The sequence below is a fragment of the Procambarus clarkii genome, chromosome 36 (assembly GCF_040958095.1).
Source record: "Procambarus clarkii isolate CNS0578487 chromosome 36, FALCON_Pclarkii_2.0, whole genome shotgun sequence".
Classification (NCBI taxonomy): domain Eukaryota; kingdom Metazoa; phylum Arthropoda; class Malacostraca; order Decapoda; family Cambaridae; genus Procambarus; species Procambarus clarkii.
In genome coordinates this window covers 39,420,594-39,446,375 of record NC_091185.1, presented here as the reverse complement: position 1 = coordinate 39,446,375, position 25,782 = coordinate 39,420,594, and the positions used below count along the sequence as shown (strand labels likewise).

The 25,782-nt window shown below is 46.7% G+C and overlaps 1 protein-coding gene across 4 annotated transcripts; it reads left to right on the top strand.

Moving 5' to 3' along the window:
• Positions 1-23,454, top strand: LOC123775262 (glutamate receptor ionotropic, delta-1-like). 4 transcript variants are annotated; one of them, XR_011230560.1, is made up of 13 exons: positions 1-477; positions 701-916; positions 3,105-3,313; positions 6,038-6,172; positions 9,284-9,409; positions 9,730-9,860; positions 12,514-12,673; positions 14,101-14,269; positions 15,803-15,988; positions 16,734-17,017; positions 19,504-19,761; positions 19,970-20,027; positions 20,405-20,457. XR_011230560.1 is itself a non-coding variant. In XM_045770246.2 (12 exons), the coding sequence occupies exons 1-12, from the start codon at positions 28-30 to the stop codon at positions 20,633-20,635; spliced, it is 2,355 nt and encodes a 784-aa protein (XP_045626202.2). In that variant the 5' UTR covers positions 1-27; the 3' UTR covers positions 20,636-23,453. The 4 variants fall into 4 exon arrangements, 3 of the variants coding, with proteins under 3 accessions (XP_045626202.2, XP_045626203.2, XP_069192734.1); XM_045770246.2 differs by lacking the exon at positions 19,504-19,761 and having other exon boundaries at positions 20,405-23,453; XM_045770247.2 differs by lacking the exons at positions 15,803-15,988; positions 19,504-19,761 and having other exon boundaries at positions 20,405-23,454.
• The last annotated feature ends 2,328 nt before the right edge of the window (positions 23,455-25,782 follow it).

The window sequence follows — 25,782 nt, the reverse complement described above, 5'->3', positions numbered from 1 at the left end:
GTAAGGGTCGACACTGGCACTTCGGCCATGGCCGCCTGGTGCCGTGTCTTGGCTGGTGTAGTGGTGGTGGTCAGTGTGGCACCACAACCCCTTCCTCCACCCTTCCCCGCTCCCACAGGGGAGGCACAGGCACCTGGGCACTCCAGTGCCACAGGGGAGGCACAGGCACCTGGGCACTCCAGTGCCACAGGGGAGGCACAGGCACCTGGGCACTCCAGTGCCACAGGGGAGGCACAGGCACCTGAGCACTCCAGTGCCACAGGGGAGGCACAGGCACCTGGGCACTCCAGTGCCACAGGGGAGGCACAGGCACCTGGGCACTCCAGTGCCACAGGGGAGGCACAGGCACCTGGGCACTCCAGTGCCACAGGGGAGGCACAGGCACCTGGGCACTCCAGTGCCACAGGGGAGGCACAGGCACCTGGGCACTCCAGTGCCACAGGGGAGGCACTACCATCAACCTTCCCCAGTGTGATGGTGAGTATTATGAGGGGATTCTAACACTTAGATGTGAGTTCTCCCTTAATTTGGTGTAACCCTGACCTGCTGGGTATTCTCCCTGCCACAGGGGAGAGTACTCTCCCTGCCACAGGGTAGAGTACTCTCCCTGCCACAGGGGAGAGTACTCTCCCTGCCACAGGGAAAGTAGTAGAGTTTAACCGAGGTTTACACACCAACCAACTGGTCTGGTCTCTGGCAGTGGAGGCGGGTGGGGAGGCGGCCGTCGGTGGAGGTGGAGGCGAGGCAGCTGCTAGCGGAGGTGGTGGAGCGGGAGATGACTGGATGCTCCCTAATGCTGCTCTTCGACTCCCATCCTGGCCTCTCCCCCCTGCCGCAGCCTCTGCAGCAGCACGCCCTCGGGGTCTCCCTCGTCCACGTGCCCTCACTGGCCCCCGAGGTCGTCTTCCAGCTCAAGGTGAGGTGGAGTCACAAGCTCTGGCATCTCTCAGTTGGTTTTGTTTATAAGTTGCGGCATTTTAATGGTACAAGGTCCGTGTGGGTCAGGTCCATGTGAATCAGGTCCGTGTGTGAGTCAGGTCCGTGTGAGTCAGGTCCGTGTGAGTCAGGTTCGTGCGGGTCAGGTCCATTTGAATCAGGTCCGTGTGAGTCAAGGTCCATGTGAACCAGGTTCAAATGAGTCAGGTCCGTGTGAGTCAGGTCCATGTGAACCAGGTTCAAGTGAGTCAGGTCCGTGTGAGTCAGGTCCATGTGAACCAGGTCCGTGTGAGTCAGGTCCGTGTGAGTCAGGTCCATGTGAACCAGGTCCGTGTGAGTTAGGTCTGTGTGAGTCAGGTCCATGTGAACCAGGTCCGTGTGAGTTAGGTCTGTGTGAGTCAGGTCCATGTGAACCAAGTTCACGTGAGTCAGGTCCGTGTGAGTCAGGTCCGATTGTTATCGTAATTCACACTATACTTCCCATTTTTGAACTTTCCATTCACCTGCGCCTCTCCATCCTCTTTACTACACCTAAACCAAAAAATAAAAATGTCCAGTCTGTCCCCTGGAGACCTCTGGATGTCTCAACTGACTGGATTTTCAGTAATACACATGTGACTGTGAAGAGCTACTAGCAACACTCAGACCCTAATCTGTCAGCTATACAGACAGGTGTGTGTGTGAGCCGCAGTTAAAGGATTAGAACTGATTCTTATTTCATTGCCCAGAAGAGAAACCTCAAAGTTACCATATTTTGTTATATACGATCAGCAATATAATTTACCCATGTTTCCCAAATAACCTATTCATAACCTCTCTCAACCAACATATAACCTCCCCACAACCAACATATAACCTCCCCACAACCAACATATAACCTCCCCACAACCAACATATAACCTCCCCACAACCAACATATAACCTCCCCACAACGAACATATAACCTCCCCACAACCAACATATAACCTCCCCACAACCAACATATAACCTCCCCACAACCAACATATAACCTCCCCACAACCAACATATAACCTCACAACCACGATATAACCTCCCCACAACCAACATATAACCTCCCCACAACCAACATATAACCTCCCCACAACCAACATATAACCTCCCCACAACCAACATATAACCTCCCCACAACCAACATATAACCTCCCCACAACCAACATATAACCTCCCCACAACCAACATATAACCTCCCCACAACCAACATATAACCTCCCCACAACCAACATATAACCTCCCCACAACCAACATATAACCTTACAACCAACACAATCACCCTCCACCTATTCCAAACCCTCGTTATCTTTTCCAAACTAAAGACCTGTCTATAAGACTCAACTAGCCAATTAGCAACATTTCTTCCCACATTGCGCTTCTCACAGCGCAATGACCATCCCCTTGAAATGGTTGGCAGAGCGACAGCTTCGCTTCCTGCAGGCGTCAGCGTTCGAATCCCAGATGGTCGTAGAGTTGTTGTGCATCGTTCCTTTATTCTGTACTCATATCTCCCAGCTGACCCCCGGGCGCCGTGACCTGACCTCCAGGGCGGCGTGACCTGACCCCATGGCGTCGTGACCTGTCCCCAGGGCGTCGTGACCTGACCCCAGGGCGTCGTGACTTGACCCCAGGGCGCCGTGACCTGACCCCAGGGCGTCGTGACCCGACCCCAGGGCGTCGTGACCTGACCCCTGGGCGTCGTGACCTGACCCCAGGGCGTCGTGACCTGACCCCAGGGCGCCGTGACCTGACCCCAGGGTGCCGTGACCTGACCCCAGGGCGCCGTGATCTGACCCCAGGGCGCCGTGACCTGACCCCAGGGCGTCGTGACCTGACCCCAGGGCGCCGTGACCTGACCCCAGGGCGTCGTGACCTGACCCTAGGGCGTCGTGACCTGACCCCAGGGCGTCGTGACCTGACCCCAGGGCGTCGTGACCTGACCCCAGGGCGTCGTGACCTGACCTCCAGGGCGGCGTGACCTGACCCCAGGGCGTCGTGACCGGACCCCAGGGCGCCGTGACCTGACCCCAGGGTGCCGTGACCGGACCCCAGGGCGTCGTGACCTGACCCCAGGGCGTCGTGACCTGACCCCAGGGCGTCGCGACATGACCCCAGGGCGTACTGTAACCTTGCGTTGTGTGGGGGTACATGACCAGGGCGCCCCTCGGAGCAGCGAGTCGCGGGTGTGTGGTGGCGTGGTGGTGGTGGCTTCAGCCGGGGACGAGGCGTGGCCGTGGCTGGTTGCTGGAGGCGTGGGGGCGTGGGCTGGACACGCCCACACCTTCCTGCTAATCATGCCCCGCGAGGGTGAAGAACGAGACGCCCTTGACCTAACCTCCTCCATCCTTCTTCATCCGGACTTCAGGTGACCTTAATAATGACATGGATATTTCACAGTATACATGCGAGCACCAGATACCTAAATGTATACATTCTACGTCATAATACCCATATCATGTATTATACAGCAATATGTAGCATTCCATAAAATAAGCACATAATGGTGTTTTCCAAGCTACATGACATTAGGTTTCTGCTATTTACTACACTTCCAATGTATCCATAAATACATGGCATATAACTTTGGTATTGAAATATAATATGCATAGCTATATTAGATATACATTGGCAATACACAATTTATATTAGTATATTGTCGAAAGATTAGATAAATGTAATAATATTTGTGATACTAGGCTAATCAGCCAAGATATCACTATACAGTTTGAACACATCATACATCAGCCACAGTATGATCATACTGGTGTATGTGGGGTCATAACAGCTTCCCAGGAGTATATATGTACCTGAGAGTTAGTAGGCTGTTGTGGGTGGCATCCAGGGGGGAAGGGGGTAGTCAGTCATTGTTCGTAACCCAGGACGACCTTGATAAGTCTAACAAGCTTCCTGTTCCCAAATCTCATGGAAATGTAATGAAAAACCTCATTTTCAATACATTTTTACATCTCTCAACACACACACAAACATCTCTCAACACACACACAAACATCTCTCAACACACACACAAACATCTCTCAACACACACAAACATCTCTAAACACACACACAAACATCTCTCAAGACACACACAAACATCTCTAAACACACACACAAACATCTCTCAAGACACACACAAAGATCTCTCAACACACACAAACATCTCTAAACACACACACAAACATCTCTCAAGACACACACAAAGATCTCTCAACACACACAAACATCTCTAAACACACACACAAACAAACAATATTAGAAAGAACTTTTTTAGTGTCAGAGTGGTTGACAAATGGAATGCATTAGGGGGTGATGTGGTGGAGGCTGACTCCATACACAGTTTCAAGTGTAGATATGACAGAGCCCGATAGGCTCAGGAATCTGTACACCTGTTGATTGACGGTTGAGAGGCGGGACCAAAGAGCCAGAGCTCAACCCCCGCAAACACAACTAGGTGAGTACAACTAGGTGAGTACACAAACATCTCTCAAGACACACACAAACATCTCTCAACACACACACAAACATCTCTAAACACACACACAAACATCTCTAAACACACACAAACATCTCTCAACACACACACAAACATCTCTAAACACACACACAAACATCTCTAAACACACACACAAACATCTCTAAACACACACACAAACATCTCTCAACACACACACAAACATCTCTAAACACACACACAAACATCTCTAAACACACACACACAAACATCTCTAAACACACACACAAACATCTCTAAACACACACACAAATATCTCTCAACACACACACAAACATCTCTAAACACACACACAAACATCTCTAAACACACACACAAACATCTCTAAACACACACACAAACATCTCTCAACACACACAAACATCACTAAACACACACACAAACATCTCTCAACACACACACAAACATCTCTCAACACACACACAAACATCACTAAACACACACACAAACATCTCTCAACACACACACAAACATCACTAAACACACACACAAACATCTCTCAACACACACACACACATCTCTAAACACACACACAAACATCTCTAAACACACACACAAACATCTCTAAACACACACACAAACATCTCTCAACACACACAAACATCACTAAACACACACACAAACATCTCTCAACACACACACAAACATCTCTCAACACACACACAAACATCACTAAACACACACACAAACATCTCTCAACACACACACAAACATCACTAAACACACACACAAACATCTCTCAACACACACACACAAACATCTCTAAACACACACACAAACATCTCTAAACACACACACAAACATCTCTCAACACACACACAAACATCTCTAAACACACACACAAACATCTCTAAACACACACACAAACATCTCTAAACACACACACAAACATCTCTCAACACACACAAACATCACTAAACACACACACAAACATCTCTCAACACACACACAAACATCTCTCAACACACACACAAACATCACTAAACACACACACAAACATCTCTCAACACACACACAAACATCACTAAACACACACACAAACATCTCTCAACACACACACACACACATCTCTAAACACACACACAAACATCACTAAACACACACACAAACATCTCTCAACACACACACAAACATCACTAAACACACACACAAACATCTCTCAACACACACACACACACATCTCTAAACACACACACAAACATCTCTAAACACACACACAAACATCTCTCAACACAAAGTTAACATACACTTTGTTCATCTTGGCAACAAAAATTATAAGTTTAAAGTTCACAATATTTTACTTACATTTTGAGTTAAAATATAATTTAAATTGTTTAGTATTTATCGCAAAATAGCCACGAGAATTATTTCATTAAGTGAATATAATATTGGAAAACACTTTAATATCTAAGCATTTAAATAACTGTGTGTTCTCAACTAATTGTATTCACCTAGTTAAGCGTGCAGGGTCGAGTATGTGCTCTAAATCCCCCGCCTTCCATACACACACACACGTGGTGACGCATGTATGAATATGTATTAACGTGTCTTCTCGCGGTGTGTGCGTGTATGAGGCAGGTTCGGGGCCCAGGTGGTGGCCGCCGCCAGGGACACGGACGGCTCCTGGTCCGTGTACACCACCTCACTCTTCTCCGGCGACGCCCGAATTTCCTTGGCGCGTGTGGCCACTTGGAGTCCCTCTTCGGGCTTCTGGTGAGTGAGTAGGAACAGCCGTGTGGGGTGAGGGTTTCAGGGCTTCTTTCTTAGGCCTGAAAACAGGACACATATTTCAACTTTTTACTTTCTTGTTTACAACTCACAGCTAAAAACACTTGGAAATAAAAATCATATGTAATATGATATTTATATGTAATATGTAATATGTAATAATATGTAATATGGTCCAAATATTTCACCGATTATTGGGGATACACGACCATTTTGGTAAGGTAAAAAGGGACTAATGCTGTCAGTCTTACTATCGTACTAATGCTGTCAGACTTAGTGTCTTACTAATGCTGTCAGTCTTACTGTCTTACTGTCTTACTAATGCTGTCAGTCTTACTGTCTTACTAATGCTGTCAGTCTTACTATCTTACTAATGCTGTCAGTCTTACTATCTTACTAATGCTGTCAGACTTACTATCTTACTAATGCTGTCAGTCTTACTATCTTACTAATGCTGTCAGTCTTACTGTGTTACTAATGCTGTCAGTCTTACTATCTTACTAATGCTGTCAGTCTTACTATCTTACTAATGCTGTCAGTCTTACTGTGTTACTAATGCTGTCAGTCTTACTATCTTACTAATGCTGTCAGTCTTACTATCTTACTAATGCTGTCAGTCTTACTATCTTACTAATGCTGTCAGTCTTACTGTGTTACTAATGCTGTCAGTCTTACTATCTTACTAATGCTGTCAGTCTTACTATCTTACTAATGCTGTCAGTCTTACTGTCTTACTAATGCTGTCAGTCTTAGTGTCTTACTAATGCTGTCAGACTTACTGTCTTACTAATGCTGTCAGTCTTACTGTCTTACTAATGCTGTCAGTCTTAGTGTCTTACTAATGCTGTCAGTCTTACTATCTTACTAATGCTGTCAGTCTTACTGTCTTACTAATGCTGTCAGTCTTACTGTCTTACTAATGCTGTCAGTCTTACTATCTTACTAATGCTGTCAGTCTTACTATCTTACTAATGCTGTCAGTCTTACTGTCTTACTAATGCTGTCAGTCTTACTGTCTTACTAATGCTGTCAGGTTTACTATCTTACTAATGCTGTCAGACTTACTATCTTACTAATGCTGTCAGACTTACTGTCTTACTAATGCTGTCAGTCTTACTGTCTTACTAATGCTGTCAGTCTTACTGTCTTACTAATGCTGTCAGTCTTACTATCTTACTAATGCTGCCAGTCTTACTATCTTACTAATGCTGTCAGTCTTAGTGTCTTACTAATGCTGTCAGTCTTACTATCTTACTAATGCTGTCAGTCTTACTAATGCTGTCAGTCCTCGATACTGGCATCGAGGACTTGGTATATCCACTGGAACTGGTCGGTACAGCGACGGCCTGGCTTCTTGCAGGTCGGCGTTCGATCCCTGATGGTGGGATTAGGTAAACACTGATTTCCTAAACCCTCGGCTATCATTTCCGAGCTCCTGTCATGATATCATATCCCTTCCAAGTGCTATATAGTCATACTGGTTCAGTGCTCTCTCTCGATAATTACCTTACCTTGCTCAAGGCAGTTTACGGGCTCACCATAGCCCGTGCTACTTGGAATTTTTGTTCCCAGTAGCGAATCTTAAGCAACAGCAACATACCTTGCTTATGACTTCGTTTATGCAAAATATACTTCACATACATTAGAGCTGGTGCTGGGTATTCCCTGGTATACTGGGAGAGGTGTCATTCGCCAGGCGAAGAACTTGCCACATGCTTAAGACATTTCCAAGACGTGTTGGTTAGTATTTGGTGTCGCTAATGTGTCAAGCGCTTCCTTCCCCTTAGGAAGGTGCTCAGTCGCTCCCTTATCCCAGCGACCAGGATATGCTAGAGTTAACGTCGATTCCACCAGGTTACGTTAGATAGATTAACGTTAGATTAGATTAGATTACGATTACGTTACGTTAGATTAGATTACGATTACGTTAGGTTAGATTAACCCTGGGGTTGGGTGTGGTGGGGTGTGTGGGTAAGGTCCTGCTGGGTCCTTGGACGACGCATATATGGGGCAAGGGGTCACATTTCGCAGCGGCTTAATAGGGGCTATTTTAAACGTCTCTTTCACGACTTACTGGTACAGAGGAGACTAAATTCTCAACTTGAACTGGAATGACCTCGAGGTAATTTTTAGTCCAGGCTCAGAATGCTTTATACTCTTTTGCACCAGAATGACCCGCAGGACAGAGTGAAAAGATCTCCATTCGGCCAGTACGGAATGTCGGCCGAAAGTTCACTACGGGCTCACCATAGCCCGTGCTACTTGGAACTTTTTGTTCTAAGTGCCACGATGTAAAGGAAGCTTCCCGTATTTCCCTCCGTCTAATTTTTTATATTAATTTAAGTTCTACTGTTAATAGTACAAGCTACTTTTAGACAATTTCTAACACCACAATGAGAAAATTCATTTGATTTTTTTTAGCTCGTGAGTTTAATTTTATGAGAGGTAACAAAGATACACAGAGCTACAGTGTTGACCAGACCACACACTAGAAATTGAAGGGACGACGACGTCCCTTCAATTTCTAGTGTGTGGTCTGGTCAACATACTTCAGCCACGTTATTGTGACTCATCGCCTGCACAGAGCTACAGTGCTTATTGAGGGGAATGGTGTGAGGAGTGAGGCGAGGGAGACGTCCCCTCACTGACCTCCCCTCTCCCTACCCCCTCTTCCTCTTTATGAGTACTGATAGTAGTATCAGTACGGTAGTACTGATACTGATCAGTATGGGGCCTCGTAGCCTGGTAGATAGCGCGCAGGACTCGTAATTCTGTGGCGCGGGTTCGATTCCCGCACGAGGCAGAAACAAATGGGCAAAGTTTCTTTCACCCTAAGTGCCCCTGTTACCTAGCAGTAAATAGGTACCTGGGAGTTAGTCAGCTGTCACGGGCTGCTTCCTGGTGTGTGTGGTGTGGAAAAAAAAAATAGTTAGTAAACAGTTGATTGACAGTTGAGAGGCGGGCCGAAAGAGCAAAGCTCAACCCCCGCAAAAACACAACTAGTAAACACTGATATATTATTTTAGTTATTAGATAAAGCTGCACTTGAGCCTTCTGATCTATTTACGATGGTTCTCTTTCCCTGGGCGGAGTCAGGCAGGACGTGAGACTCTTCCCTGAGGATAAGATGGAGGACCTGCGTGGCTACACCTTCTCCGTGGCCGCCCTCACCTACTCCCCCTTCATCATGAACGCTGATCTCTCCCTCAGCGGCCCGGGCAAGTACGTACGTAAGCTCAGCAGTCAACCCATTCTCGGACTTTCGTATAGTCAGTATTGACTTATTAAATAAGTGCATACGTGACATATTAATTTATTGTGACTATTTTAGTTTACCTTGAAAAGCTGCATAGAAAACACCGACCTTACCTAACCTTCTTAGTATGTTAAGATAAGCATCTTATTGCTTCGTAATTACAATTATTATTTAACCTATTATAGGTATAGGTGTTGAGATCAAGATCCCCTGGCACATGGTGGGGATCTTGACCGACACGCCACACGGCCCTGACGGTACCCTAACCTAACCTGGCACCACACAGGTACCGGGGACTGGAGGTACGGCTGCTGGACGTGCTGGCTGCCACGGCCAACTTCACGTACCGGTACGTGGCGCCTGAGGACAGCCAGTGGGGCAGGAGAGACCACAACGGCACCTGGACTGGCATGATTGGTAGGTGTGTGTGTGTGTGTGTGTGTGTGTGTGTGTGTGTGTGTGTGTGTGTGATACACAGACCCAACGTGGATCAGAGTGCCACAGACCCAACGTAGGTCAGAGTGCCACAGACACAACATGGGTCAGAGTGCCACAGACCCAACATGGGTCAGAGTGCCACAGACCCAACGTGGGTCAGAGTGCCACAGACCCAACGTAGGTCAGAGTGCCACAGACACAACATGGGTCAGAGTGCCACAGACACAACGTAGGTCAGAGTGCCACAGACCCAACATGGGTCAGAGTGCCACAGACAATGACACCAAGATGTGACCAGGCCAGACACAGCCATTCAACCCATCGTCGTGTTTAACGATTCCTGTTGAACGAGCGCGACACTGTTACGAACCCGGATCCAGCGTCCGAGCACGGAGCAGTAACGACCACGCCATCTGTGGGTCAGCTCCCGAAACCCCCGCCAAACGGACGACGACACCTGGTGAGGACGGCGAATACCGGCCACAAGGGCCAGTTTCCAGTCCCGTTCAGCACTCTACACCGCCGCTGCTGACCTCTGGTGAGGTGGTGCTCAGACGACAGCGCCATCTATGGACTGGATACGTCAGGTGTTTGTGCCTGAGCCCGTAAGTGAGGTGTTTTAGTGTGTCCCAGTTATTGATGACGTGTCTGCTTACAGAGTCGACCTGGGACTGCTGTGATGGGAGTTGAGTCGGTCTACCCGAGGCAGCCAGTCTCCATACCTATTACTTTGCTGCAGCAGTTGTGAAGTCGTCCCCCCGGAAGAACACTGTGGTGTGTTAGTCTGCCAGTGAAGTGGTAGTAAAAGGATTACCTGGGACCGACTGTTGGAGACGATCATCCACTGGGGTATTGAGGACAGGAGGGTGATTTGTGATATCACACGAGACTCCTGTCTAGGGTGTTTACCCTAATATCGTACGTGGAGTGGCCTGACCAGCGTTGTGGGTCCGGAACCTGCCAGCAGACCAGCTGGATTTGTAGTTGATGGCCTCCACGGCGGTGCCCCCAGTGGACCTGTGTTTTGGCTGACCTGTGGCCAGGGTAGGCTCAGCATTCTCAGAGGACACGTTGTGAGGCCACGAAGAAAGCACCGAGGACTCAGCACCTAGCTTCTGGATCCAGAGTCTTCAGCAGAAGACAACTGTGTGAATAATCCCCTTGTATAGTGTTAATACCCCTCCCCCTGTGCACTCTTTTATTTTATATATTTAATTGGTGATGGTGATAATTATAATATTAAGTTCTTAACTTTCTTTCCCTACCCCCTTTAAGTTACTTGCGTCACGGATCACATCCCTTGATAGCCACTACTGGCTTGGGGTCGGATATAACTTCCTCTAACAACATCAGAGTAAGAACCCCGTTGCGTCCCGAGAGGGCCGTAACAGACACACCGCAGAAATTGGTGCATAAATGTGTTCTCGAGAACCTGCCTCAGGCCTCGTGAACAGGCAAAGTTCTTCGTGAACACCAGTTTCGTCTTGTTAGCGCTTCACTGATAGGTCGTTAACGATTATCCCCAATTACGTACATGTATTTAAGAGAAGAAAAAAAAGCTTTTCTTAAGTTCATTCTGCTTTGCATTCTTAATAGACCTTTATTACTAAAATGATCTTGCCTCTTATCAATATAAAGTAAAGCTGCCGAGCCCAGATTCATTGGAAATCTCTTTCTAGGTTGATTAAAAACTTGACAAGGCTTAACATTCTCAATGGAAAAGCATCACTCCTTGCAACCGGTACACCACTTATTTCGGATTGAGTCAAGCACAAACAGGTGTAAGGCTGCTTGCCCAAAATTTTGACACTGGCTGAGGCATTCTTCATGTACCTTGACAGTTTTTTTTTTTTTTTTTTTTTTTTTTTTTTTTGAGATATATACAAGAGTTGTTACATTCTTGTACAGCCACTAGTACGCGTAGCGTTTCGGGCAAGTCCTTAATCCTATGGTCCCTGGAATACGATCCCCTGCCGCGAAGAATCGTTTTTTCATCCAAGTACACATTTTACTGTTGCGTTAAACAGAGGCTACAGTTAAGGAATTACGCCCAGTAAATCCTCCCCGGCCAGGATACGAACCCATGACATAGCGCTCGCGGAACGCCAGGCGAGTGTCTTACCACTACACCACGGAGACTGTAAATTGAGTTATTGTGGGTAGTACGACAATAGGTGGATACGGTGTTGCAAACATTCATTACCTATATGAGCTGTCATTCCTCACAGATGCAGTAGCAAGGGGGAAAATAAGGAATATTGGGACCAATTGTTTGTGCTCTACTGAATTGCTTCCTATTATATGACATAAAGTAGTTAACTTAATAAACATATTACAAGGTATGATAGCTAAAAAGTAGTTAAAAAATAGCTAAAAAGGTATGATAGCTAAAAAAGTATGATAGCTGGATTGTTTCAAGACATCACACACAGAGATCACACTAACGTGTTTAAACTTTGGTTTCAACTCTTTTAACCCTGTCGTAGCTCAGTCGATTAAGGCAGAGTCTGGGATGCTCCCGGACGCAGGTTCGAATCCTCGTCACGGCCCTTGTGGATTTGTTCATTGTTTCAAGGTTAGGTTATACACACGTTCCCATACATTGTATAGCAAGTATTCCATCATCACGCAGGGATGGTGATACACGAGCAAGCCGACTGGGCCGTCAGTGACATTACGTTCTCAGCCCAACGTGAGCTGTACGTGGACTTCTGTCAGCCCTTCGTCTACGACGCCTCCGAGCTGGTCACCCCGAGGGCCAAGCCCTTGCCGCGGTGGCTAGGTCCAGTCAGGTGGGTGGGGCTGGCAGGTCAGTGAAGGTCTTTGTTAGGTAGGTAGCGAGAGGGGAGTGTTAGATAACAAGAGTTTAGAGAGAGTTAGCAGTGGTGTGGGAGAGAGCAGTGGTGTGGGAGAGTGTTAGCAGTGGTGTGGGAGAGTGTTAGCAGTGGTGTGGGAGAGTGTTAGCAGTGGTGTGGGAGGGTGTTAGCAGCGGTGTGGGAGAGTGTTAGCAGTGGTGTGGGAGAGTGTTAGCAGCGGTGTGGGAGAGTGTTAGCAGTGGTGTGGGAGAGTGTTAGCAGCGGTGTGGGAGAGTGTTAGCAGTGGTGTGGGAGAGTGTTAGCAGTGGTGTGGGAGAGTGTTAGCAGTGGTGTGGGAGAGTGTTAGTAGTGGTGTGGGAGAGTGTTAGCAGTGGTGTGGGAGAGTGTTAGCAGTGGTGTGGGAGAGTGTTAGCAGTGGTGTGGGAGAGTGTTAGCAGTGGTGTGGGAGAGTGTTAGCAGTGGTGTGGGAGAGTGTTAGCAGTGGTGTGGGAGAGTGTTAGCAGTGGTGTGGGAGAGTGTTAGCAGTGGTGTGGGAGAGTGTTAGCAGTGGTGTGGGAGAGTGTTAGCAGTGGTGTGGGAGAGTGTTAGCAGTGGTGTGGGAGAGTGTTAGCAGTGGTGTGGGAGAGTGTTAGCAGTGGTGTGGGAGAGTGTTAGCAGTGGTGTGGGAGAGTGTTAGTAGTGGTGTGGGAGGGTGTTAGCAGTGGTGTGGGAGAGTGTTAGCAGTGGTGTGGGAGAGTGTTAGCAGTGGTGTGGGAGGGTGTTAGGGGTTAACCCTTATAACTCTAACTTAATTTGTTAATAAATCCCAACAGTGCCCTGGTTTTGGAATTTTAAATATTACTTATATATTCCTCCTTTGCCACTCGCCATAAAACCCCCATAATACCCTTCTGTCAACCTAATAAATCCCTATAATCTTAAACTGCCAACCCAATAAATCCCTATAATCTTAAACTGCCAAGCCAATAAATCCCTATAATATTAAACTGCCAACCCAATAAATCCCTATAATCTTAAACTGCCAAGCCAATAAATCCCTATAATCTTAAACTGCCAACCCAATAAATCCCTATAATCTTAAACTGCCAACCCAATAAATCCCTATAATCTTAAACTGCCAAGCCAATAAATCCCTATAATCTTAAACTGCCAACCCAATAAATCCCTATAATCTTAAACTGCCAACCCAATAAATCCCTATAATCTTAAACTGCCAACCCAGTAAATCCCTATAATCTTAAACTGCCAACCCAGTAAATCCCTATAATCTTAAACTGCCAAGCCAATAAATCCCTATAATCTTAAACTGCCAACCCAGTAAATCCCTATAATCTTAAACTGGTAGCCCATAAATCCCTATAATCCCCATCTGCCGTTTCACTGTTTTCCTCTCTGCCTTCTAGACCGTTCACATGGCAGGTGTGGCTGGGGGTAGGTGTGGCTGTGGGTGTGGCTGCACCCTTCCTGTGTGCTGTGGCTCGCCTCTCTGCCCTCCTCACTAATACACACGGAGCCACCTGGTTCAAGAAGATTAAAAACGCTGCCATGTTTGTGGTCGAGCCTGTGTTTCAGGTGTGTTGTGTGTGTGTGTGTGTTTGTTTCAGGTGTGTTGTGTGTGTGTGTGTGTTTGTTTCAGGTGTGTTGTGTGTGTGTGTGTGTTTGTTTCAGGTGTGTTGTGTGTGTGTGTGTGTTTGTTTCAGGTGTGTTGTGTGTGTGTGTGTGTTTGTTTCAGGTGTGTTGTGTGTGTGTGTGTGTTTGTTTCAGGTGTGTTGTGTGTGTGTGTGTGTTTGTTTCAGGTGTGTTGTGTGTGTGTGTGTTTGTTTCAGGTGTGTTGTGTGTGTGTGTGTTTGTTTCAGGTGTGTGTGTGTGTGTGTGTGTGTGTGTGTGTGTGTGTGTGTGTGTGTGTGTGTGTGTGTGTGTGTGTGTGTGTGTGTTTCAGGTGTATTTTGAGTATGTGTGTGTGTGTGTATGTGTGTCTATGTACTCACTATTTGTAACTGCAGAATCGAGCTATTAGCTCTTGGATCCCGCTTGTCTAACCAATTTAGTTTTGTTACATTATTTCTACTACATATGTTTCTCTCTAACACATGTACACTCTCACACACACCCAGGAAGCAGCCCGTAGCAGCTGTCTAACTCCCAGGTACCTATTTATTGCTAAGTGAACAGGGGGCAACAGAGTGAAAGAAACTCTGCCCATTTGTTTCCGCCTCCACCGGGGATCGAACTCGGGCCCTTAGGATTATGATCCCAGAGTGCTGTCCACTCAGCCGCGAGGCCCCTAGAGCAAACCTATGTGTGATAGGGGGGGGGGGTGTTGAAGGGGTGTATGAGTGTTTATGTATGTATGCATGAGCCTATGTATGTATGCATGAGCCTATGTATATGAGGACCTATAATCGTCAGCTAACTCTTGAAGTTCCTTAAAAAAAAAACTTTGTAACGAAGTTACCTAGTAGTAAAATAGGTACCTGGGTGTTAGTCAGCTGTCACGGGCTGCTTCCTTTGGGTGGAGGCCTGGTCGAGGACCGGGCCGCGGGGACACTAAAAAGCCCCGAAATCACCTCAAGATAACCTCAAGATAAGTGGAGGCCTGGTCGAGGACCGGGCCGCGGGGACACTAAAAAGCCCCGAAATCACCTCAAGATAACCTCAAGATAAGTGGAGGCCTGGTCGAGGACCGGGCCGCGGGGACACTAAAAAGCCCCGAAATCACCTCAAGATAACCTTAAGATAAGTGGAGGCCTGGTCGAGGACCGGGCCGCGTGGGACACTAAAAAGCCCCGAAATCACCTCAAGATAACCTTAAGATAAGTGGAGGCCTGGTCGAGGACCGGGCCGCGTGGGACACTAAAAAGCCCCGAAATCACCTCAAGATAACCTTAAGATAAGTGGAGGCCTGGTCGAGGACCGGGCCGCGTGGGACACTAAAAAGCCCCGAAATCATCTCAAGATAACCTTAAGATAAGTGGAGGCCTGGTCGAGGACCGGGCCGCGTGGGACACTAAAAAGCCCCGAAATCATCTCAAGATAACCTCAAGATAAGTATTATAGAATTTCCTCACAATGTTGGCACTCATTACTCCTTGGGCGATGGAGCAGCGAGGCACGAAGCGAGGCATGAAGGTGGTGCCAGGCAGGGTGTTCTCCGGGTTCTGGCTCATCTTCTGCATGATCATCGGCATCTCCTACTCCTCCTCCCTCACCTCCTTCCTCATCACTCCAGGCCTCCAGAGGCCCATACAGAACCTCCACCAGCTCGTCACCTCCGATATTGGCTGGGCTAAGGTAGGTGCTGGGGTGGGGGGGAGAGAGAGATGGAGGGAGGGGGAGGGAGGGGGAGGGAGGGGGAGGGAGGGAGGGGGAGGGAGGGAGGGGGAGGGAGGGAGGGGGAGGGAGGGAGGGGGAGGGAGGGAGGGGGAGGGGGAGAGAGAGAGAGAGAGAGAGAGAGAGAGAGAGAGAGAGAGAGAGAGAGAGAGAGAGAGAGAGAGAGAGAGAGAGAGAGAGAGAGAGAGAGAGAGAGAGAGAGAGAGAGAGAGAGAGAGAGAGAGAGAGAGAGAGAGAGAGAGAGAGAGAGAGAGAGAGAGAGAGAGAGAGAGAGAGAGAGAGAGAGAGAGAGAGAGAGAGAGAGAGAGAGAGAGAGAGAGAGAGAGAGAGAGAGAGAGAGAGAGAGAGAGAGAGAGAGAGAGAGAGAGAGAGAGAGAGAGAGAGAGAGAGAGAGAGAGAGAGAGAGAGAGAGAGAGAGAGAGAGAGAGAGAGAGAGAGAGAGAGAGAGAGAGAGAGAGAGAGAGAGAGAGAGAGAGAGAGAGAGAGAGAGGAGAGAGAGAGAGAGAGAGAGAGAGAGAGAGAGAGAGAGAGAGAGAGAGAGAGAGAGAGAGAGAGAGAGAGAGAGAGAGAGAGAGAGAGAGAGAGAGAGAGAGAGAGAGAGAGAGAGAGAGAGAGAGAGAGAGAGAGAGAGAGAGAGACGTATGAACATGTGTGTGTGTTTACCCACATTGTTTACCTCTCTCCTCTTTCTCTTGTTATCCTGAAGGTGTTCTTCGGCGGCATTCAGAACGACCTACTGGAGGAGACGCACGACCCGGTGCTGATCGCCCTGCGTCAAGGAGTGCAGTGGCGCGACTCTCTGGAGGAGATCCTCCAGGAGGTTGTCAAGGGCAAGCTGGCCACTTGGGACAACAGCATCACCACCCGGCTACTCATCGCCATCAAGTATACAGACTCCAAGGGCCAGCCCCTCGTCCACCTGCCAGGCTTCGAGCTCCTCCAGGAGAGGATAGCCTGGCCCATGCAACAGTACGCTCCTTATAAGCCAAGGTGAGTATAGCGGATGGTCTCTACTACATGTCCAGTCCTGGATGTCCAGTACTGGATGTCCAGTCCTGGATGTCCAGTCCTGGATGTCCAGTCCTGGATGTCCAGTCCTGGATGTCCAGTACTGGATGTCCAGTCCTGGATGTCCAGTCCTGGATGTCCAGTACTGGATGTCCAGTCCTGGATGTCCAGTCCTGGATGTCCAGTACTGGATGTCCAGTACTGGATGTCCAGTCCTGGATGTCCAGTCCTGGATGTCCAGTCCTGGATGTCCAGTACTGGATGTCCAGTACTGGATTCACCCAGTCCCTCTTTTCTTTTTAAATGGTGAGTATACATATATATTGTTACGGTAATCTTCTGCTTAGGCGAAAGATCCTGCCTGTTCACTTTACCGCCTATCACTAACGTATCTGCATATTGACCAGACCACACACTAGAAGGTGAAGGGACGACGACATTTCGGTCCCTCCTGGACAATTCTCAAGTCGTTTCTCAAGGCGAAACGTCGTCGTCCCTTCACCGTCTAGTGTGTGGTCTGGTCAATATACTTTTGCCACGTTATTGTGACTCATCGCCTGCAACGTATCTGCGTGCTGCTATATAAGGACTCAACATCAACGATAACAACAATTCGTGCTCAGACACCTCTGTGTCTAGAGCACCCCGTTCTCGCAAATTCGTAAAGTCAATATTGACTTATTAACTACGTGCATAGGTGATATACTAAACATAATAGATACCCTTAAAAAGATTCATAGAAAACACCGACCTTACCTAACCTTGTTAGTATCTTAAGATAAGCATCTTATTGCTTCGTAATTACAATTATTACTTAACCTATACCTATTATAGGTATAATATATACCCTATAACCTATACCTATTATAGGTATATAATATATCTGGGGCGCTGGCCCCAGACCTGTTGTCTGGGGCCAGCGCCACTCGCCGGTCGACCAGCCACTAACTGCTTGTTTAAGACAGCCGGCCAATAGTTACCGGCAACATCAGCGCCATCTACACTCGGCCTGACTATCATATATAAACACCTCACCGACGTCTAGTCCTCAAGGCTACGGGCTCACCATAGCCCGTGCTATTTGGAACTTTTTGTTTCAGGAAGCGAATCTTAAACAACAATAACAACAGATAGTCCTCGAGAGGTCACGACCACTCTGTAAGGTGCCAGCCGCACCTCCACAGATCTCCAGTATCAGCTAATGATACTGGTAATGGCTCCAAAGGGCCACCACTTACGGGCTATTCATGCCCGTGCCACCTTTTGGGTGGCTTCATCTTCATCTTAACACATTCATAAGGGAGACATCTCCCGTCACGCAGGGTGCAGTCGCACCTCCACAGATCTCCAGTATCAGCTAATGATACTGGTAATGGCTCCAAAGGGCCACCACTTACGGGCTATTCATGCCCGTGCCACCTTTTGGGGTGGCTTAATCTTCATCAATGGGCTAGTGGTCGTAATACCCTTGGTGCTCTCAAGCAGTAACATATAATGTAGCCTTCCCAGGAAACAGTAGATACGTACAACTTTTGTATATTGCATTGTTTTGTACCTCTCATTTTGGCATTAACGTAACCATCATAGCAGTAAAATAGGTACCTGGGTGTTAGTCAGCTGTCACGGGCTGCTTCCTGGGGGTGGAGGCCAGGTCGAGGACCGGGCCGCGGGGACACTAAAAAGCCCCGAAATCATCTCAAGATAACCTCAAGATAACTATCTATAAACTCCTGCCAGTTCTATATGCGAGCTGACCTGGTTGACCAGTCCAGCAACGAAGAGGCCTGGTCGAGGACCGGGCCGCGGGGACACTAAAGCCCCGAAATCATCTCAAGATAACCTCAAGATAAGATCACATGTTTATATATCTTTTATATTTTAGTTTGTGTTGTCGTCAAGTTGATACCCTGGAAACACAAACCGAAACTGTCTCTATTTTCCGCTTGTTACAACTTGAAATAAAGTTGTTACATCTTGGCTTAACGTGTTTATGACGTATTAGAACGTTGTTACAACTTGCTATATTGGTTGTTATAACTGGTTAGGAGGTGTTAAAACTTGTTCGAACGTTGCACCAACGTCGTAGTTTCGGTGTGTGTTTGGTGGGTAACGAGGCATTGTTTTGTTTCACACACACACAGATCACACTAACGTGATGCATCAAATGAATATATCCACAATCCAGTAAGTTCAGTAGAACTTCGGTTTCAACTCTTTTAACCCTGTCGTAGCTCAGTCGATTAAGGCAGTGTCTGGGATGCTCCCGGACGCAGGTTCGAATCCTCGTCACGGCCCTTGTGGATTTGTTCATTTTTGTTTGTTATTAAAGTCATTTGCTTATATTAAATATTAATGTGTTTGTTCTCTTTGTTTTACCCGCAGCTCTCACAGTGTTTATTTATTTTTCTTTGTTTTATTTAATGTGATTGGCACAACACCAGCCAGAATATCCACTGCTCTGTTTTCAGATTACCACTACGCCAGTCTCCGTGGTGTAGTGGTAAGACACTCGCCTGGCGTTCCGCGAGCGCTATGTCATGGGTTCGTATCCTGGCCGGGGAGGATTTACTGGGCGCAATTCCTTAACTGTAGCCTCTGTTTAACGCAACAGTAAAATGTGTACTTGGATGAAAAAACGATTCTTCGCGGCAGGGGATCGTATTCCAGGGACCATAGGATTAAGGACTTGCCCGAAACGCTACGCGTACTAGTGGCTGTACAAGAATGTAACAACTCTTGTATATATCTCAAAAAAAAAAAAAAAAAAAAAAAAATGTCACAATATACTCTTAGTGGATATGGATAATTATATGCCCAATCAAAATTTGAAGAACTTGATGTATCAATGAGAAAATATTAAAGCCAATATAATTGAGGTTTGAGGCTCATCGTGGTTCAGCCGGGCGTGCTATATATATATATATATTTTTGCAGGTTTGACGAGCTGATCAGCCGGGTTGTGGAGGGTGGCTTCGTGCAGGAATGGCTCAAGGTGCGTACCTGTACTGTTTACACCGGGACGTCCAGTATGCAAATATGCGGTTTTATATATAAATAGGAGATTTTGGATAAAGCTATATGCTATTTTTAGATAAAAATATGCTATTTTGATCTTAAAATATGCTTTTTTTTTTATATAAATACCCTATTTGAGATACTTTTATACTATTTTAGGTCAATAATTTTGCTATGAACAGAACACAGCTGAACACAACCCAGCTCACACATGTAAGCACAACCTGGAAGCGACGAAGGTTCGATCCGTCGCGCACCTTTAGGTCCTGGCCACGTGAGGCGCCACGGACGATCCTGGAAACATCGTCGCAATTTTAGATGAATAACACGCAATATTTAGTTTTTTCCTTTCAGAGCATCATCTTCGAAGAGCAGGCGCTGAGGCGGCAGGCGCTGAGGCGGCAGGCGCGCGGAGGCAGCGGTGAAGGGGAGGAGGAGGCGAGGGGCGAGAAGGATCAGGTGGTGCTCAACCTGGAGCATTTCGAAGGTCCCTTCTACGTGCTGCTGCTGGGCTGTCTGGCTGGCGGCGGCGTGCTGCTCCTCGAACTCCTCGCCAGCTTAGTGAAGAACTCCTCGCCAGCTTAGTGAAGAACTCCTCGCCAGCTTAGTGAAGAACTCCTCGCCAGCTTAGTGAAGAACTCCTCGCCAGCTTAGTGAAGAACTCCTCGCCAGCTTAGTGAAGAACTCCTCGCCAGCTTAGTGAAGTGACACTAAATTAATGCAACTAGGCACCCCTCAAGGAGGCGTACTATGTCCTACCTTGTTTAATGTTCTAATTAATACCTTACTAAAATCAGTCCCAACTGGTCCGGCAAACATCACTATCAGTTATGCAGACGACATCCTTTTGCATACAGCGAAATGCAGTCTTAAATTGTATACATACAGCTTGTGAGAGCCTTGGTCTTGTAATCAACGCTGCTTATACTAAGGTATTTAACAGACAAATTGGTAATCGCAAAAGTGGACCACGAAAACTTAAGATAGATAACATACCAATAGACTATGTCTCTTCTTTCAAATACCTTGGTGTCTCTGTCCCTTGTACCTCAACTGCAGTCAATAAGTTACATCAACAATGTAGAGACAGACTCAAGGCTCTCAGAACTGTAGTGGGGTACCGCTCTAAATACGATGTTAATATTAAAATAACAAAAATTATGTACATAGCATATATATGATCTCTGATAGACTATCATGCACCAGCTTCAGTCCTGCAAAATGGCAAAAGTATTAATAGACTAAAAAAAATGCAAAATGAAGCACTCAGAATTATACTTGGCTGTCCTATAACTACCAAAGTTCTCAACATGCGGAAAGAATTAAATATACTTAGCATTCGAGATAGAATATTTGAAATCAATCTTATGATGGGACTAAAGCGTCTGCGTGATAATAAAAACAACATCGTGTCAGTTGAACTGTTAGAACACGTATGTAATGGTACCAGCGAGTCTAAATGGATTCAAAGAACTGCCACTCATATTAAAATGATGGGACTGCACGATGTATATACAGATGAAAGAGTACAGCACTTCCTTCCACCCTGGCAGATAGTACCTTTTGACATCCTGACCCCTGCATACCCCACCAAGAAACTAATCACAAGCAACCCTCATGCTCAGCTTGCTGCTAAATTAAGCACCATAGAACACATTCACAATATATAAACTGAAACCAACATTGCACAGACCATATACAGTGACGGATCACTTAATACAGCTACAGGGAGGGCAGGAAGTGCTGTTATTGCTCATCAGCCCGATGGCAGCACAATTCAAAGAAATATCCGAATTAGTAACTGGGCGTCCACAATGCAAGCTGAATTGGTAGCAATACTGGTAGCACTCGAAATTATTGACAACACTGAAGTAGACAGCTTAATTATTTCCGACTCCCTTTCCTCACTACGAGCAATAAATAGTTTGCAATCAAGTAATAACGTGCTTGTCTCAGAAGCCAGACATAGATATATAAGCATACTTAATAAGGGGGTAAATATCAAAATGTTGTAGATTCCTTCTCACATTGGCATGCAGGAACATGACAAAGTTGACGCCCTTGCTAAGGCTGCAGTAAATAAAGACAGTATCGAACGGAATCTTGAGTTATCAAATAGGTCCCTTAAAAGTGTCATTAGACGAGAACTCTTGGATGAATTTGAGGAAAGTAGAAGAGTGCAAATTGGAACTAGCAGGTCCATTGTTTTTCACAGTGAAATGTGTGAAGTAAAACATGTGTATGGGGCAAGTAACAAAGTCAGTAGACTAACAGATGTTGTCACAGCTCGTGCCAGAGATACTTGGCTACAAGTATCTCTGCAGTTCGGCTTGTATAGGGATCTAGATGAAGTAAAGTGTAAAGTGTGTGGACAAAGACAGGGACACACACTCGAACACTATATCTTGAATTGTAGTAAAATTGAGCCATTTTAGAAATAAATCTAAACTCACGCTGCATGATATGGTAACCTATTTTATTACTAAGGATAAAGTACCTGAAATCCTTGCACTGTATCCATATTTCGCTTCCAGTAGATAACGACATATGAGATTAAGAAACAAGTAGTGTATTGTGAAGACTGATATCAACAAACAGCAGCTCCAATATGACTGTAACATCTCCATTGCTCAAACAATTATGTATTAGCGATAAGACCTACCATTAATGTATAATGACTTACTGTAAATATATAGCTCTTGAAATAGAACATCCTGTGTAACTATCTTGAGGTTATCTTGAGATGATTTCGGGGCTTTAGTGTCCCCGCGGCCCGGTCCTCGACCAAGCCTCCACCCCCAGGAAGCAGCCCGTGACAGCTGACTAACACCCAGGTACCTATTTTACTGCTAGGTAACAGGGGCATTCAGGGTGAAAGAAACTTTGCCCATTTGTTTCTGCCTCGTGCGGGAATCGAACCCGCGCCACAGAATTACGAGTCCTGCGCGCTATCCACCAGGCTACGAGGCCCCTAGCTGACATTGTAATTACAAGGTGTGAAGGATAGATGAAATTGTTAATGTAATTATCACAGTTGAGGTCTGATACAGACCTTTTGTGCCCTCTGTAATGCTGTATGTGCTACCGCTCACACGAGGTGTATGGGGTGCACAATAAACTAGCCGCCTCCCGTGGACACAATCAATGCGTGCTGCTGGCACGAACAGCTTCCTGAATCACGGCTGTACGTTGACACGGCTGTACGCCGACACAACAGTACCGAGTACACTGTACAAATGGGCTGTTCACTGACGCTGCTACACTGTACACTGACGTACATTACACAACACTACACTGTGCACTACACTGTACACTACACTGTACACTGACGTACAGTACACTACACTGTACTGTACACTGACGTACAGTATACTACACTACACTGTACACTACACTGTACACTGACGTACAGTACACTACACTGCACTGTACACTGACGTACAGTACACTACACTACACTGTACACTACACTGTACACTGACGTACAGTACACTACACTACACTGTACACTATACTGTACACTGACGTACAGTATACTACACTACACTGTACACTGACGTACAGTACACTACACTACACTGTACACTACACTGTACACTGACGTACAGTACACTACACTACACTGTACACTGACGTACAGTACACTACACTACACTGTACACTGACGTACAGTACACTACACTGTACACTGACGTACAGTACACTACACTACACTGTACACTGACGAACAGTACACTGACGAACAGTACACTACACTGTACACTGACGTACAGTATACTACACTACACTGTACACTACACAGTACACTACACTGTACACTGACGTACAGTACACTACACTACACTGTACACTGACGTACAGTACACTACACTACACTGTACACTGACGTACAGTACACTACACTGTACACTGACGTACAGTACACTACACTGTACACTGACGTACAGTACACTACACTGTACACTGACGTACAGTACACTACACTACACACTGACGTACAGTACACTACACTGTACACTGACGTACAGTACACTACACTGTACACTGACGTACAGTACACTACACTGTACACTGACGTACAGTACACTACACTGTACACTGACGTACAGTACACTACACTACACACTGACGTACAGTACACTACACTGTACACTGACGTACAGTACACTACACTGTACACTGACGTACAGTACACTACACTACACTGTACACTGACGTACAGTACACTACACTGTACACTGACGTACAGTACACTACACTGTACACTGACGTACAGTACACTACACTACACTGTACACTGACGTACAGTACACTACACTGTACACTGACGTACAGTACACTACACTGTACACTGACGTACAGTACACTACACTACACTGTACACTGACGTACAGTACACTACACTGTACACTGACGTACAGTACACTACACTGTACACTGACGTACAGTACACTACACTACACTGTACACTGACGTACAGTACACTACACTGTACACTGACGCGGGCTGTACTGTCACATACCTAAACTACCGCTGGTACAACTGGCGCTCCTCACACACACTTATTCTCTCTCTTTACTCACCTAGTTAAATTCAAACGTGAGCTTCTAAAGAGATTCAAAAGTCCATAATTTGTGCATTGTATCCGTGGTTGGAATGCCATCCGTCCTCAGGTCAGGCTCGTTAGAGAGGCGGGAGGCAGTCCGCCCCTCCTCTACCCTAAGACGCAGTCATTAATTTTAACATTGTATTAAAAATTGGTTTGTTCTCATATATATAGGTTCATATTATTATATATTAAATTTCTATGTAAAGTTAGGCATAAGTTAAGTTAGAAGTTTAGGTTCTGTTGGCGATTATTTGTAGTCGAATGAGTGAGTGAAGCATTTACAGCGTTGTGCTTCGAGCACAGGTCCCCAGACAGACACTGTTCGAGAAATAGTCGAACGTCACCTGTCGTCGAGTCGTGCGCAGTCCGTTTATCATTCATGAACACGGGGTTTGGCAGCGGCATACACGAGCATTTTGGTCTTGGTTTATTAGGACGGGCTGCTGTGGGACGGCTTTACGTGAGTGAAGCATTCACATAGGTGACAGTCAAACGCAAGAAGAGAGCGAAACACTGTTCAAGAACTGCTCGAACGTAATCAGCTATGAGTCATTTGTAAACATGCTTTCCATTCCTAAAACAGGGGAGGTTTGACGCCAGCACTAACGACCATTTGGCGATTGTCAAGCCGAGCCGGCGGACGGTTTGAGTTGCCACAGTCGTAGTTTGTTGAGTGTTCGATCAACATGTGTGTTGTTTGGTGTGTGTAGTGAACGACCGTATACCTTGTGTTGCAAATGCTTGCACTCCGGAGAACTTATTGTGATGGACGAGCCACAAGACCTCTCTTAGTGGACTACCGTAGTTAGCCCTTGTGTCTTGCCCTTCACCCCGCCCCCAGGGACCACCCATACTTCATCACGCCCCCAGGGACCACCCATACTTCATCACGCCCCCAGGGACCACCCATACCCTTCATCACGCCCCCAGGGACCACCCATACTTCAGCACGCCCCCAGGGACCACCCATACTTCATCACGCCCCCAGGGACCACCCATACTTCATCACGCCCCCAGGGACCACCCATACTTCATCACGCCCCAGGGACCACCCACACTTTACCCCGCCCCCAGGGACCACCCATACTTCAGCACGCCCCCAGGGACCACCCATACTTCATCA

Coding starts and splice junctions, on each gene's coding strand:
- LOC123775262 (XM_045770246.2), top strand. CDS start 28: ATGGCCGCCTGGTGCCGTGTCTTGGCTGGTGTAGTGGTGGTGGTCAGT. Junction 6,173..9,283: donor AGTCCCTCTTCGGGCTTCTG/GTGAGTGAGTAG, acceptor GGGCGGAGTCAG/GCAGGACGTGAGACTCTTCC. Junction 12,674..14,100: donor CGGTGGCTAGGTCCAGTCAG/GTGGGTGGGGCT, acceptor TCTGCCTTCTAG/ACCGTTCACATGGCAGGTGT.